Raw genomic sequence first — 13,208 nt, forward strand, 5'->3', positions numbered from 1 at the left:
ATCTCATTCAGAGGGACAGTAATCAATATCAGATCTCTTTCAGAGGAACAGTAATCAATGTCAGATCTCATTCAGGGAGACAGTAATCAATGTCAGATCTCATTCAGGGGGACAGTAATCTATATCAGATCTCATTCAGGGGGACAGTAATCAATGTCAGATCTCATTCAGGGGGACAGTAATCAATATCAGATCTCATTCAGGGGGACAGTAATCAATATCAGATCTCATTCAGGGGGACAGTAATCTATATCAGATCTCATTCAGGGGGACAGTAATCAATGTCAGATCTCATCCAGAGGGACAGTAATCGATGTCAGATCTCATTCAGGGGGACAGTAATCAATATCAGATCTCATTCAGGGGGGACAGTAATCAATGTCAGATCTCATTCAGAGGGACAGTAATCGATGTCAGATCTCATTCAGGGGGACAGTAATCAATATCAGATCTCATTCAGGGGGACAGTAATCAATATCAGATCTCATTCAGGGGGACAGTAATCAATGTCAGATCTCGTTCAGAGGGACAGTAATCGATGTCAGATCTCATTCAGGGGGACAGTAATCAATGTCAGATCTCATTCAGAGGTACAGTAATCAATATCAGATCTCATTCAGAGGTACAGTAATCAATATCAGATCTCATTCAGGGGGACAGTAATCAATGTCAGATCTCATTCAGAGGGACAGTAATCGATGTCAGATCTCATCCAGAGGGACAGTAATCAATATCAGATCTCATTCAGGGGGATAGGAATCAATCCATTCAGAGGGATTGTAGTCTAGTTCTTGAGTAGAGGTAGTTAGAATCAGATCTCATATTTAGCATTTGTTCCAAGGAAAAAGTCATCTATGTCAGATCTATCATCTTTATATTTGAAAATTCAGACATTTCTGTTTATACAAAACACAAGCGCAGACAAAATTCTCACCCTGAAGCTGTGAGGAAACGACCTTGATGGTAATGGACCTTGTAGATAGGTTTGTCATGGGCCTGTATAGCAGCTTCACTTTCACCCGAAGTCTTGTTCCAGAAATAAACTCGGCCCTGGAGGTCCCCACTCAAGATTAACTCCCCTTGAATCTTTTAAATTAAAACAAAACCAGGTGTTAAAACCTTATTCTCATCAGAAAAACATACAAGTAATGTGATCAAGTATGGATATGATTGCCTTATCTGTAGAACTATGTGTTCCACAAAATATATGTATAATCAATCATTATTATAAAGCCTTACATGCTGAGATATGACATAGTCTTATAACAAAAACAAGTAGAACCCTAGCACGGCATACAACTGATGTAAGTATATAAAACATCTCCAATAAACTAGGAGACTTTATGAAGTACATATACCATACAACTGTCTAAAACCAGACAAACACTATAAAGGTCGACCAGATTTAAAGTTTAAGTTGAAAGCATGTCCAACCATTTAACGGTTGTTCTGTTTTTTTAGTCTGGATGGGATTTTAAGTGTTTCGGAATTTATTTTTGCCTGTTTGATTAATGGGGGTTGGGTATTGCTACCAGATAAGATGTCTGCCTGAAACATTGCTTGACTGTATAATCTTTTCATCACTACTGAAGTGTCTAATGATAAATTTAATCATAATAAATTACTTTCTGAAAACAGACACAATTTATCTATCAATTCAATTAATTATGATGTCTCTTTTTTTCTCCTTAACACTTTAAAATCTTTTAAATTTGTTTTTATGTCTGAAAAATGTTCTCTGTAAACTCTATTTTACAACATGTTTTATCAATAACCACATTCCACTTGATTTCAAATTTAGGAGAAATGAAAATAGACTTTCAGACCAATTAAGAAGTAGATCACTGGGTACATGCTTCCACCACTATTGGTCCACCTCCTCCTTCTTTCTATCCTGCCCTCTCCCCTCATTTCAACCAACATCTCCCAATGCTCCTCCCCTAAATATCTCCCTCCCTCTCTCTGTCTGCCCTCTAACTCCTTATCTCCCCTATGTTGATGCTGAACACCAAATCTGTGCTCACTTTCTGCCTTCACCCCCCCCCTGCTCACTTTCTGCCTTCACCCCCCCCCCCCCCCACACCCCCACACCCCCAGTTGACCCCTGTCCATCACATCACTCTCTCCCATTCTCTGCTTGCCTAACTATCCGCTCTCCCCAAACTTATCCCTGTTACTAACATCACTCTCCCCATCTCTGACTGCTCTATCCTCCCAATCTTGATTACTGTCCACCACATCCCCCTCCCACTCTCTGCCTACTCTCTCCCCCTAATCTTGATTCCAGTCCACCACATCCCTCTCCCACTCTCTGCCTTCTCTCTCCCCCTAATAGTGATTCCTGTCCATCACATCCCCCTCCCACACTCTGCCTGCTCTCTCCCCCCAATCTTGATTCCTGTCCATCACACCCCTCCCACATTCTGCCTGCTCTCTCCCCCCAATCTTGATTCTTGTCCACCACATCCCTCTCCCACACTCTGCCTGCTCTCTCCCACAATCTTGATTCCTGTCCATCACACCCCTCCCACTCTCTGCCTACTCTCTCCCCCTAATCTTGATTCCTGTCCACCACATCCCCCCCCACGCTCTGCCTTCTCTCTCCCCCTAATCTTGATTCCTGTCCACCACATCCCTCTTCCACTCTCTGCCTTCTCTCTCCCCCTAATCTTGATTCCTGTCCACCACATCCCTCTTCCACTCTCTGCCTTCACTCTCCCCCTAATCTTGATTCCTGTCCACCACATCCCTCTCCCACTCTCTGCCTTCTCTCTCCCCCTAATCGTGAATCCTGTCCACCACATCCCTCTCCCACACTCTGCCTGCTCTCTCCTCAATCTTGATTCCTGTCCATCACACCCTCTTCCACGCTCTGCCTTCTCTCTCCCCCTAATCGTGATTCCTGTCCACCACATCCCTCTCCCACTCTCTGCCTTCTCTCTCCCCTAATCTTGATTCCTGTCCACCACATCCCTCTCCCACATTCTGCCTGCTCTTTCCCCCTAATCGTGATTCCTGTCCACCACATCCCTCTCCCACTCTCTGCCTGCTCTTTCCCCCTAATCTTGATTCCTGTCCATCACACCCACTTCCATTCTCTGCCTTCTCTCTCCCCCTAATCGTGATTCCTGTCCACCACATCCCTCTCCCACACTCTGCCTGCTCTCTCCTCAATCTTGATTCCTGTCCATCACACCCTCTTCCACGCTCTGCCTTCTCTCTCCCGCTAATCGTGATTCCTGTCCACCACATCCCTCTCCCACTCTCTGCCTACTCTCTCCCCCTAATCGTGATTCCTGTCCACCACATCCCTCTCCCACACTCTGCCTGCTCTCTCCTCAATCTTGATTCCTGTCCACCTCATCCCTCTCCCACTCTCTGCCTACTCTCTCCCCCTAATCTTGATTCCTGTCCACCACATCCCTCTCCCACTCTCTGCCTACTCTCTCCCCCTAATCTTGATTCCTGTCCACCCCATCCCTCTCCCACTCTCTGCCTTCTCTCTCCCCCTAATCTTGATTCCTGTCCATCACACCCCTCTCCCACACTCTGCCTGCTCTCTCCCCAATCTTGATTCCTGTCCACCACATCCCTCTCCCACACTCTGCCTGCTCTCTCCCCAATCTTGATTCCTGTCCATCACATCCCTCTCCCACTCTCTGCCTGCTCTCTCCCCCCAATCTTGATTCCTGTCCATCACACCCTCTTCCACATTCTGCCTGCTCTCTCCCCCTAATCTTGATTCCTGTCCATCACACCCTCTTCCACATTCTGCCTGCTCTCTCCCCCCAATCTTGATTCCTGTCCACCACATCCCCCTCCCATTCTCTGTCTTCTCTCTCCCCTAATCTTGATTCCTGTCCATCACACCCTCTTCCACATTCTGCCTGCTCTCTCCCCCTAATCTTGATTCCTGTCCACCACATCCCTCTACCACTCTCTGCCTTCTCTCTCCCCCTAATCGTGATTCCTGTCCACCACATCCCTCTCCCACACTCTGCCTGCTCTCTCCCCAATCTTGATTCCTGTCCATCACATCCCTCTCCCACTCTCTGCCTGCTCTCTCCCCCCAATCTTGATTCCTGTCCATCACACCCTCTTCCACATTCTGCCTGCTCTCTCCCCCTAATCTTGATTCCTGTCCATCACACCCTCTTCCACATTCTGCCTGCTCTCTCCCCCCAATCTTGATTCCTGTCCACCACATCCCTCTCCCATTCTCTGTCTTCTCTCTCCCCCTAATCTTGATTCCTGTCCATCACACCCTCTTCCACATTCTGCCTGCGCTCTCCCCCTAATCTTGATTCCTGTCCACCACATCCCCCTCCCACGCTCTGCCTTCTCTCTCCCCCTAATCTTGATTCCTGTCCACCACATCCCTCTTCCACTCTCTGCCTTCACTCTCCCCCTAATCTTGATTCCTGTCCACCACTACCCTCTCCCACATTCTGCCTGCTCTCTCCCCAATCTTGATTCCTGTCCACCACATCCCTCTCCCACTCTCTGCCTTCTCTCTCCCCCTAATCGTGATTCCTGTCCACCACATCCCTCTCCCACGCTCTGCCTGCTCTCTCCCCAATCTTTATTCCTGTCCATCACATCCCTCTCCCACTCTCTGCTTGCTCTCTACCCCTAATCTTGATTCCTGTCCATCACATCCCTCTCCCACTCTCTTGCCTGCTCTCTCTCCCCAATCTTGATTTCTGTCCATCACACCCCTCTCCCACTCTCTTGCCTGCTCTCTCTCCCCAATCTTGATTCCTGTCCACCACATCCCTCTCCCACTCTCTGCCTTCTCTCTCCCCCTAATCGTGATTCCTGTCCACCACATCCCTCTCCCACGCTCTGCCTGCTCTCTCCCCAATCTTTATTCCTGTCCATCACATCCCTCTCCCACTCTCTGCTTGCTCTCTACCCCTAATCTTGATTCCTGTCCATCACATCCCTCTCCCACTCTCTTGCCTGCTCTCTCTCCCCAATCTTGATTTCTGTCCATCACACCCCTCTCCCACTCTCTTGCCTGCTCTCTCTCCCCAATCTTGATTCCTGTCCATCACACCCCTCTCCCCCTCTCTGTCTGCCCTGCCCCCTCATTTTGTCCTTCATAGCCTTATTTCTTTCCTCCTCTAATAACATTGATCACTGTACATCATTTTTAATTGCTTAATTTTGATTTAATAGTTAGGTCCTTAAAGTATCATTTCTATGTATAATTTTGATAGACAAGCATTGAAGATTTATTACTTCAGGGTCGGACCAATATATTTTACAGAACTGTTATCATATCAGATGTAACACTCGTGCTTGGTACCAGATTTAAAAATCAATTACTTTTATTCTTGTCTATATTAGGAAAGCTCGTTGTCGTTACTAAAATGAGATATATTTTGAAGAAAAATGCCCAGAGATGATAGGATAGCATTGATAATACAGTGATTACTATATACAGAATGTTAAAAGCCAAACTATTTTGCAAACATTTTAAATGATCTTTAGAAAAAACTTTGTCCATTTAACCTCATGTACGTCATGACGATTTGACAAGGAAACCTTATCTACTTGAGGTTTTACACATTAACGTAAATCTTGACTGCCTAATTGGGACATCCCTGTCTACGAGAGTGGCAGCATTGTGTGAACAATAGGTAGTATAATATACTCTCACAATGAAAACTTTGTCACGCCAACTCCTGTAATATACTATAATCACTTAATCGACAGATGAATGAAATTCCAGCCAAAATGACCAAATTGTACCAATATGAATAAACAGCAATGTCTATAGAGGTTAAGGTTATTTATATTAAATGAGTTTGGGCGTGGTAGAGAAGTGCAGGTGCTGTGTAGATAATGCACACTACAGAACTAACTAATGCTCCAATTCTACTTAATTCCCTTCCCCAGTTCTGAATTGATTCTATCAAATGACAGTGGTAATGAATAGGCGCCATAACATGGAAGGCCGTGTGTACAGTTTTTGTACTTTCTACTGAAATGTGTTTATACCTCACTCTATACTTAACAAAAGACGTTCTTGAATTCATTTAGATAAAAAAAGTGTTAGGCTCACAGCTGTGAAGATAAACTATTAGGGTGACAGTATATGGTTGACAGAGAAGGTAGGACCAAGTAGATATTAACACTAAAGAGCTCTTTTCTATCTAGGTAGGTCCTATAGATAGCAACACCAGGTGGCCTGTCAGAGGTGAATCGCAACAAGTTCTATCTTATCAGCCAATCAACATTTCCTCTCATCATCTCAAAACACTGACCATAAACGTCAATCAAACAAAAAAATTTAAATAAAGTTTTGTAGAAGATCATACACATTTTAATAACATTGCCCAACGACCTGAACTACCTTGAATTTCCATCATTCTCAGCTAACATATTCAGTTAATCAACATGAGCAGTGGTGTTTATCTCAACAATTATGCTGTAGGAAACATTTTGTTGTTTTCCTTGTTGTAGAACGTATATTGACAGGGGTAATTTAGAACTTATCAATCCCTTTGCCAAGTGATACCTCAGATTATTCTTTAGTCATAATCTATTCCATATCTCATCATTGAGATTCTAAAGATCACAAATTCCTGAGAAATTAAGTAGAAAACGACAAGTAGAAACTTGGATGTTAAACTTTCAGTGCTGACACAAACTGGGTGACATCATCAATTCATGATGTCCTTTTACTATTAAGATAGTTATGTTGTATGATATAGATGACATTTTGTGTGGCATTGCAGGTCAGTCATGTGAAAAATAATTTGGTATTATACCTAGTTGTTTTTACAAATTAGTGGATAGTTAAGTAACTAACGTCCCTTATAAATTTAATCTTCACACACAATTTCAATGTCTAAAAATATATTTTACTTGAATTAGCTTGTGATAAAAGCCATTCCTGTGGAATGGTAGCAGAGAGAAGAGGTTTCATTAAGATACCTATTTCTGTATGGAAGGATAAGTGAGTTTCAGGAGAAGATCTATCTACAATTAATTTGAAAGTGAACATGTTACCTTGTGTATGACTTGAGAGGCTATATATACACAAACCTAATGAACCCCTGGCAAGTCTGTCATTTACAAACTTAGAATCAACATGTGTTTGTAAGCATATTACTAAAACATAAACACTTCCTTGGAGTTGAAGCCATTCCTAATGACTAGTGCAGGCCTGTAATGAAACGATAGTGGGCATCATCTTGTGATGCAGATTTACAGCCTAAATATAAGTCCCAACTTCAGAGACATCTCAACCATTTTATAAAATCAATTATATAAAACTGATTATTCAAGTGTTTATCAAGATTCTTGGTTCAGAAGATGAATAAAAATGATAATTTTGTTATTTACCAAGGGCTATTATTAATCATTTCCAATGATTTTAAATAAAGTCTCATAATTAATGTTTTAATAAATATATTACCATTTCACATCATGGACATTCATTCCATGAACCTACCACCCAAAAATCATGATTCAGTCTAGGCCTTTTGGTTAACCAGAAGTTGTTTGAAGTTTTTAACAAATCTGACCCTTGTGACCTTGAATATTGGTCATGGTTTATTTCTTTTAGAAAACTTTTTCAGGCCTCTTTCTAGAAACCTACCAGCTTAAATATCATGACCGAGTTTGTTTTCATTAATCAGCAGATGTAATTTAAAGGTTTCCATGAATTCTACCCCTGTTCACTTGAATATAGGTCAAGGTCATTTCTTTTTGCAAATGTTCTTTGGCTTTATCCTATGTATGTATCATCGTTGTAGGCTTCTTGGTAATGGGATTTGTCGTTTAAAACTTTTAACAAATTTGACCTATGACCGACAAAGGAAGCTACCAGCCTAATAAAAAGTCTCCAGATCTTTTATTATTTCATAAGTGACTTCAAGGTTTTGGCATATTAGACCCAAGTAATTTTGAAAATGAAAGCATTTTTTATTTTCAAACTTTGTCTCCTTCCAACAAATCTACTACTTGAATATTATATCTTTAGGTCTTTTGGTATTTCATACATGCAGAGTGCAATCACATTAAGACACTTTGTATTACACAAACATATCAGATAATGAAAGGATGGTATAACATTCAGACAGGATGGTACCACATCCAGTTCAGGGATGGTTTCATACATAGACTGGGCAGTATCACACACAGATATGGTGGTATCACACACACACACACACAGATAGGATGGTATCACACACAGATAGATGGTATCACACACACACACAGATAGGATGGAATCACACACAGATAGGATGGTATCACACAGATGGGATGGTATCACACACACACACACAGATAGGATGGAATCACACACAGATAGGATGGTATCACACAGATGGGATGGTATCACACACACACACAGATAGGATGGAATCACACACAGATAGGATGGTATCACACACAGATAGGATGGTATCACACACAGATAGGATGGTATCACACACAGACAGGATGGTATCACACACATAGGATGGTATCACACAGATTGGATGGTATCACACACAGATAGGATGGTATCACACACTGATAGATGGTATCACACAGATAGGATGGTATCACACACAGATAGGATGGTATCACACACAGATAGGATGGTATCACACAGATGGGATGGTATCACACCCTGATAGGATGGTATCACATCCAGACAGGATGGTATCACACACAAATAGATGGTATCACACAGATAGGATGGTATCACACAGATAGGATGGTATCACACACAGATAGGATGGTATCACACACAGATAGGATGGTATCACACAGACAGGATGGTATCACACAGACAGGATGGTATCACACACAGATAGGATGGTATCACACAGATAGGAGTATCACACAGACAGGATGGTATCACACAGACAGGATGGTATCACACAGATAGGATGGTATCACACACAGATAGATGGTATCACACAGATAGGATGGTATCACACAGATAGGATGGTATCACACAGATATGATGGTATCACACAGACAGGATGGTATCACACAGATAGATGGTATCACACAGACAGGATGGTATCACACAGATAGGATGGTATCACACAGACAGGATGGTATCACACAGACAGGATGGTATCACACACAAATAGATGGTATCACACAGATAGATGGTATCACACAGATAGGATGGTATCACACAGATAGGATGGTATCAAACACAGATAGATGGTATCACACAGATAGGATGGTATCACACACACAGGATGGTATCACACAGACAGGATGGTATCACACAGATAGGATGGTATCACACACAGATAGGATGGTATCACACAGATAGGATGGTATCACACAGATAGGATGGTATCACACAGATAGGATGGTATCACACACAGATAGGATGGTATCACACAGATAGGATGGTATCACACACAGATAGATGGTATCACACAGATAGGATGGTATCACACAGACAGGATGGTATCACACAGACAGGATGGTATCACACAGACAGGATGGTATCACACACAGATAGGATGGTATCACACAGATAGGATGGTATCACACAGATAGGATGGTATCACACAGATAGGATGGTATCACACAGATAGATGGTATCACACAGACAGGATGGTATCACACACAGATAGGATGGTATCACACACAGATAGGATGGTATCACACAGATAGGATGGTATCACACAGATAGGATGGTATCACACAGATAGGATGGTATCACACACAGATAGGATGGTATCACACACAGATAGGATGGTATCACACAGATAGGATGGTATCACACCCTGATAGATGGTATCACACAGACAGGATGGTATCACACAAAGATAGATGGTATCACACACAGATAGGATGGTATCACATAGATAGGATGGTATCACACAGATAGGATGGTATCACACACAGATAGGATGGTATCACACACACAGATAGGATGGTATCACACACACAGATGGGATGGTATCACACAGATGGGATGGTATCACACACAGACCGGATGGTATCACACACAGATAGGATGGTATCACACACAGAAAGGATGGCATCAAACAGATAGGATGGTATCACACACAGATAGGATGGTATCACACAGATAGGATGGTATCACACAGATAGGATGGTATCACACACAGATAGGATGGTATCACACACACAGATAGGATGGTATCACACACACAGATGGGATGGTATCACACAGATAGGATGGTATCACACAGATAGGATGGTATCACACACAGACAGGATGGTATCACACACAGGTAGGATAGTATCACACAGATAGGATGGTATCACACACAGATAGGATGGTATCACACACAGATAGGATGGTATCACACAGATAGATGGTATCACACAGACAGGATGGTATCACACACACAGATAGGATGGTATCACACACAGATAGGATGGTATCACACAGATGGGATGGTATCACACAGATGGGATGGTATCACACACAGATAGGATGGTATCACACACTGATAGATGGTATCACACAGATAGGATGGTATCACACAGATAGGATGATGTCACACAGATAGGATGTTATCACACACAGATAGGATGGTATCATAAAGACAAGGTAGTATCACACACAGACAGGATGGTATCACACACATAGGATGGTATCACACACAGATAGGATGGTATCACACACAGATAGGATGGTATCACACACACAGATAGGATGGTATCACACATAGATAGAATGGTATCACACACACAGATAGGATGGTATCACACACACCTACAGGATGGTATCACACAGATCAGGTGGTATCACACACCAATAGGATGGTATCACACAGATAGGATGGTATCACACAGATAGGATGGTATCACACACAGATAGGATGGTATCACACAAATAGGATGGTATCACACACAGATAGGATGGTATCACATAGATAGGATGGTATCACACAGATAGGATGGTATCACACAGATAGGATGATGTCACACAGATAGGATGTTATCACACACAGATAGGATGGTATCACACACAGATAGGATGGTATCACACACAGATAGGATGGTATCACACACAGATAGGATAGTATCACACAAATAGGATGGTATCACACACAGATAGGATGGTATCACACACAGATAGGATGGTATCACACACAGACAGGATGATATCACACACAGATAGGATGGTATCACACACAGATAGGATGGTATCACACACAGATAGGATGGTATCACACACAGATAGGATGGTATCACATAGATAGGATGGTATCACACAGATAGGATGGTATCACACACAGATAGGATGGTGTCACACAGATAGGATGTTATCACACACAGATAGGATGGTATAACACACAGACAGGATAGTATCACACAGATAGGATGGTATCACACACAGATAGGATGGTATCACACACAGACAGTATGATATCACACACAGATAGGAAGGTATCACACACAGTCAGGATGATATCACACACAGATAGGATGGTATCACACACAGATAGGACGGTATCACACACAGACAGGATGGTATCACGTGCAGTTATTTCAGAATAAGATTAAGGTCCTCCACCATTCTGGTCATGATAATAACCCCTTGCTCTCATCATCTAGTGAGGCAGTATTTTTTTTAAATGAGATATGAATGTAGAAGTGTATGTCTGTGGACTAATTACATAGGGAACTTACCGACACTGTTAATACTTGGTCCTGGCTTCCATCAAATACATATAAACATTGTTCAGTGTGGATGTTCACCAATCGCAGAGTCCTGAAATAGATACCTATACATTGACACAACATCACAAGTAATCTTCATTCATTATACCAATAATTTAATGTGGTTTCTCTGTGTCTATACTAGTTCTAACTGTTTCCAAACAAGATAATCAGTGCTGACAGCTTCCCACTGAACTGGAGATGCCCTGAGGAAAGTTTACAAACAACACAAATAGATTTATTATCAGTCACTACAACCCATTACTGTAGCCTTCAGAATTGTTGCATGTATCAATGTCCTACGTTTTCCTGTCTGTGTAGCTTCATTCAGTAGAGAAAATTTGGTACTTACACAAACCCAACTTAACAAGTACTTAGTGCATTCTTGAAGCAGTTTTATATATCAGCACAAACTTATTGTTTATGTAAGAAATCCCTTATAATTGATTGTTATTAGACGAGAGTATGTATCTGTGGATGCAGTTTATGTATGTTAAGATGTCCAGTATTTTAGTCTCTCTGACAGGACTAGTTTCTGTGTTAGAACCATTCCCTTCTCCAGGTGTTGTACCCTAGCCTAGCCAAACAACATCCTTTACAAGAGGAAAGCACTTAAAAATTAATTGACCAAAAGGAAATGTATGTGGAATTGTTGACTGTTGATTGTGGGAGGTCAGAAACTGCGTTGTATTTCACTGTTTGACCCTTACTTTGAATTGCCATGTAAAAACAGGAGTGTAAACATTCCTTTGAATTACAGACTGATGATTAGGTTTTAGAAGGAATGGAAATGTAACATGTCAAAATTATTTTAAATCCACCACTTGGAATCCCTAATGGATTCCGAAGTTTCACTGCACTTTAGAAGGCAACAAATAAAACTTAACATGTAGGGAAAATGCACAAGTATATTAAACTAAAGTTCTTCTTATCAACTTTGATGTTGGCATCAAATAAGAATCATCAATTCAACCAATCCAGGGAGGAATTAAAAATCAATGTTCACCAATCGCAGAAAATAGATACCTATACATTGACACAACATCACAAGGTATTTCATCTGGCACAAAAAAAAAAAAAAAAAGAAGAAAAACATCATCTGGCACAGTTACAACATTGATATAGAAATAATGGCTGGGTTTTTTTCGTCTGTACTGTAAATCCTTTCCTAATTCTTAGTGCTGATATTTATTGCTTCCGTTCTCTGAGGTCACATTATACATACAGTAAACAAGGCATATGGAAAGTAGACTAGGGATATTGACAGTAGACTGGGTATACTGACAGTAGACTGGGGATATTGACAGTAGACTCAGTATACAAAGAGCAGACAGGGGATATTGACAGTAGACTGGGGATATTGACAGTAGACTGGGGATATTGACAGTAGACTCAGTATACAAAGAGCAGACAGGGGATATAGACAGTAGACTGGGGATATTGACAGTAGACTTGGGATATTGACAGTAGACTGGGGATATTGACAGTAGACTTGGGATATTGACAGTAGACTTGGGATATTGACAGTAGACTAGGGA

General features: G+C 41.7%; 2 protein-coding genes across 2 annotated transcripts in view; one reads left to right on the top strand and one right to left on the bottom strand.

Annotated features, from left to right (window-relative positions):
- The window catches only part of LOC132546363 (uncharacterized), an 80,282-nt gene that overhangs the window by 28,187 nt on the left and 38,887 nt on the right, over positions 1–13,208 (bottom strand). Inside the window, exons 18-19 of the mRNA XM_060210076.1 lie at positions 11,641–11,722; positions 935–1,086 (exon numbers count right to left, since the gene is read on the bottom strand). Of these exons, the coding sequence (XP_060066059.1) occupies positions 935–1,086; positions 11,641–11,722 (234 nt within the window). The remainder of the gene's footprint in view (positions 1–934; positions 1,087–11,640; positions 11,723–13,208) is intronic.
- Positions 8,392–11,623, top strand: LOC132546359 (uncharacterized; the record flags this gene model as incomplete). Its single annotated transcript, XM_060210073.1, has 4 exons — positions 8,392–8,454; positions 11,031–11,195; positions 11,317–11,397; positions 11,603–11,623. Coding segments are annotated over 4 exons (330 nt in total), but the record flags the coding sequence as incomplete, so codon positions are not given.

The sequence above is a fragment of the Ylistrum balloti genome, unplaced genomic scaffold (genome assembly GCF_031769215.1).
Source record: "Ylistrum balloti isolate Yb309-2 unplaced genomic scaffold, AGI_CSIRO_Ybal_v1 Utg369886, whole genome shotgun sequence".
Classification (NCBI taxonomy): Eukaryota; Metazoa; Mollusca; class Bivalvia; order Pectinida; family Pectinidae; genus Ylistrum; species Ylistrum balloti.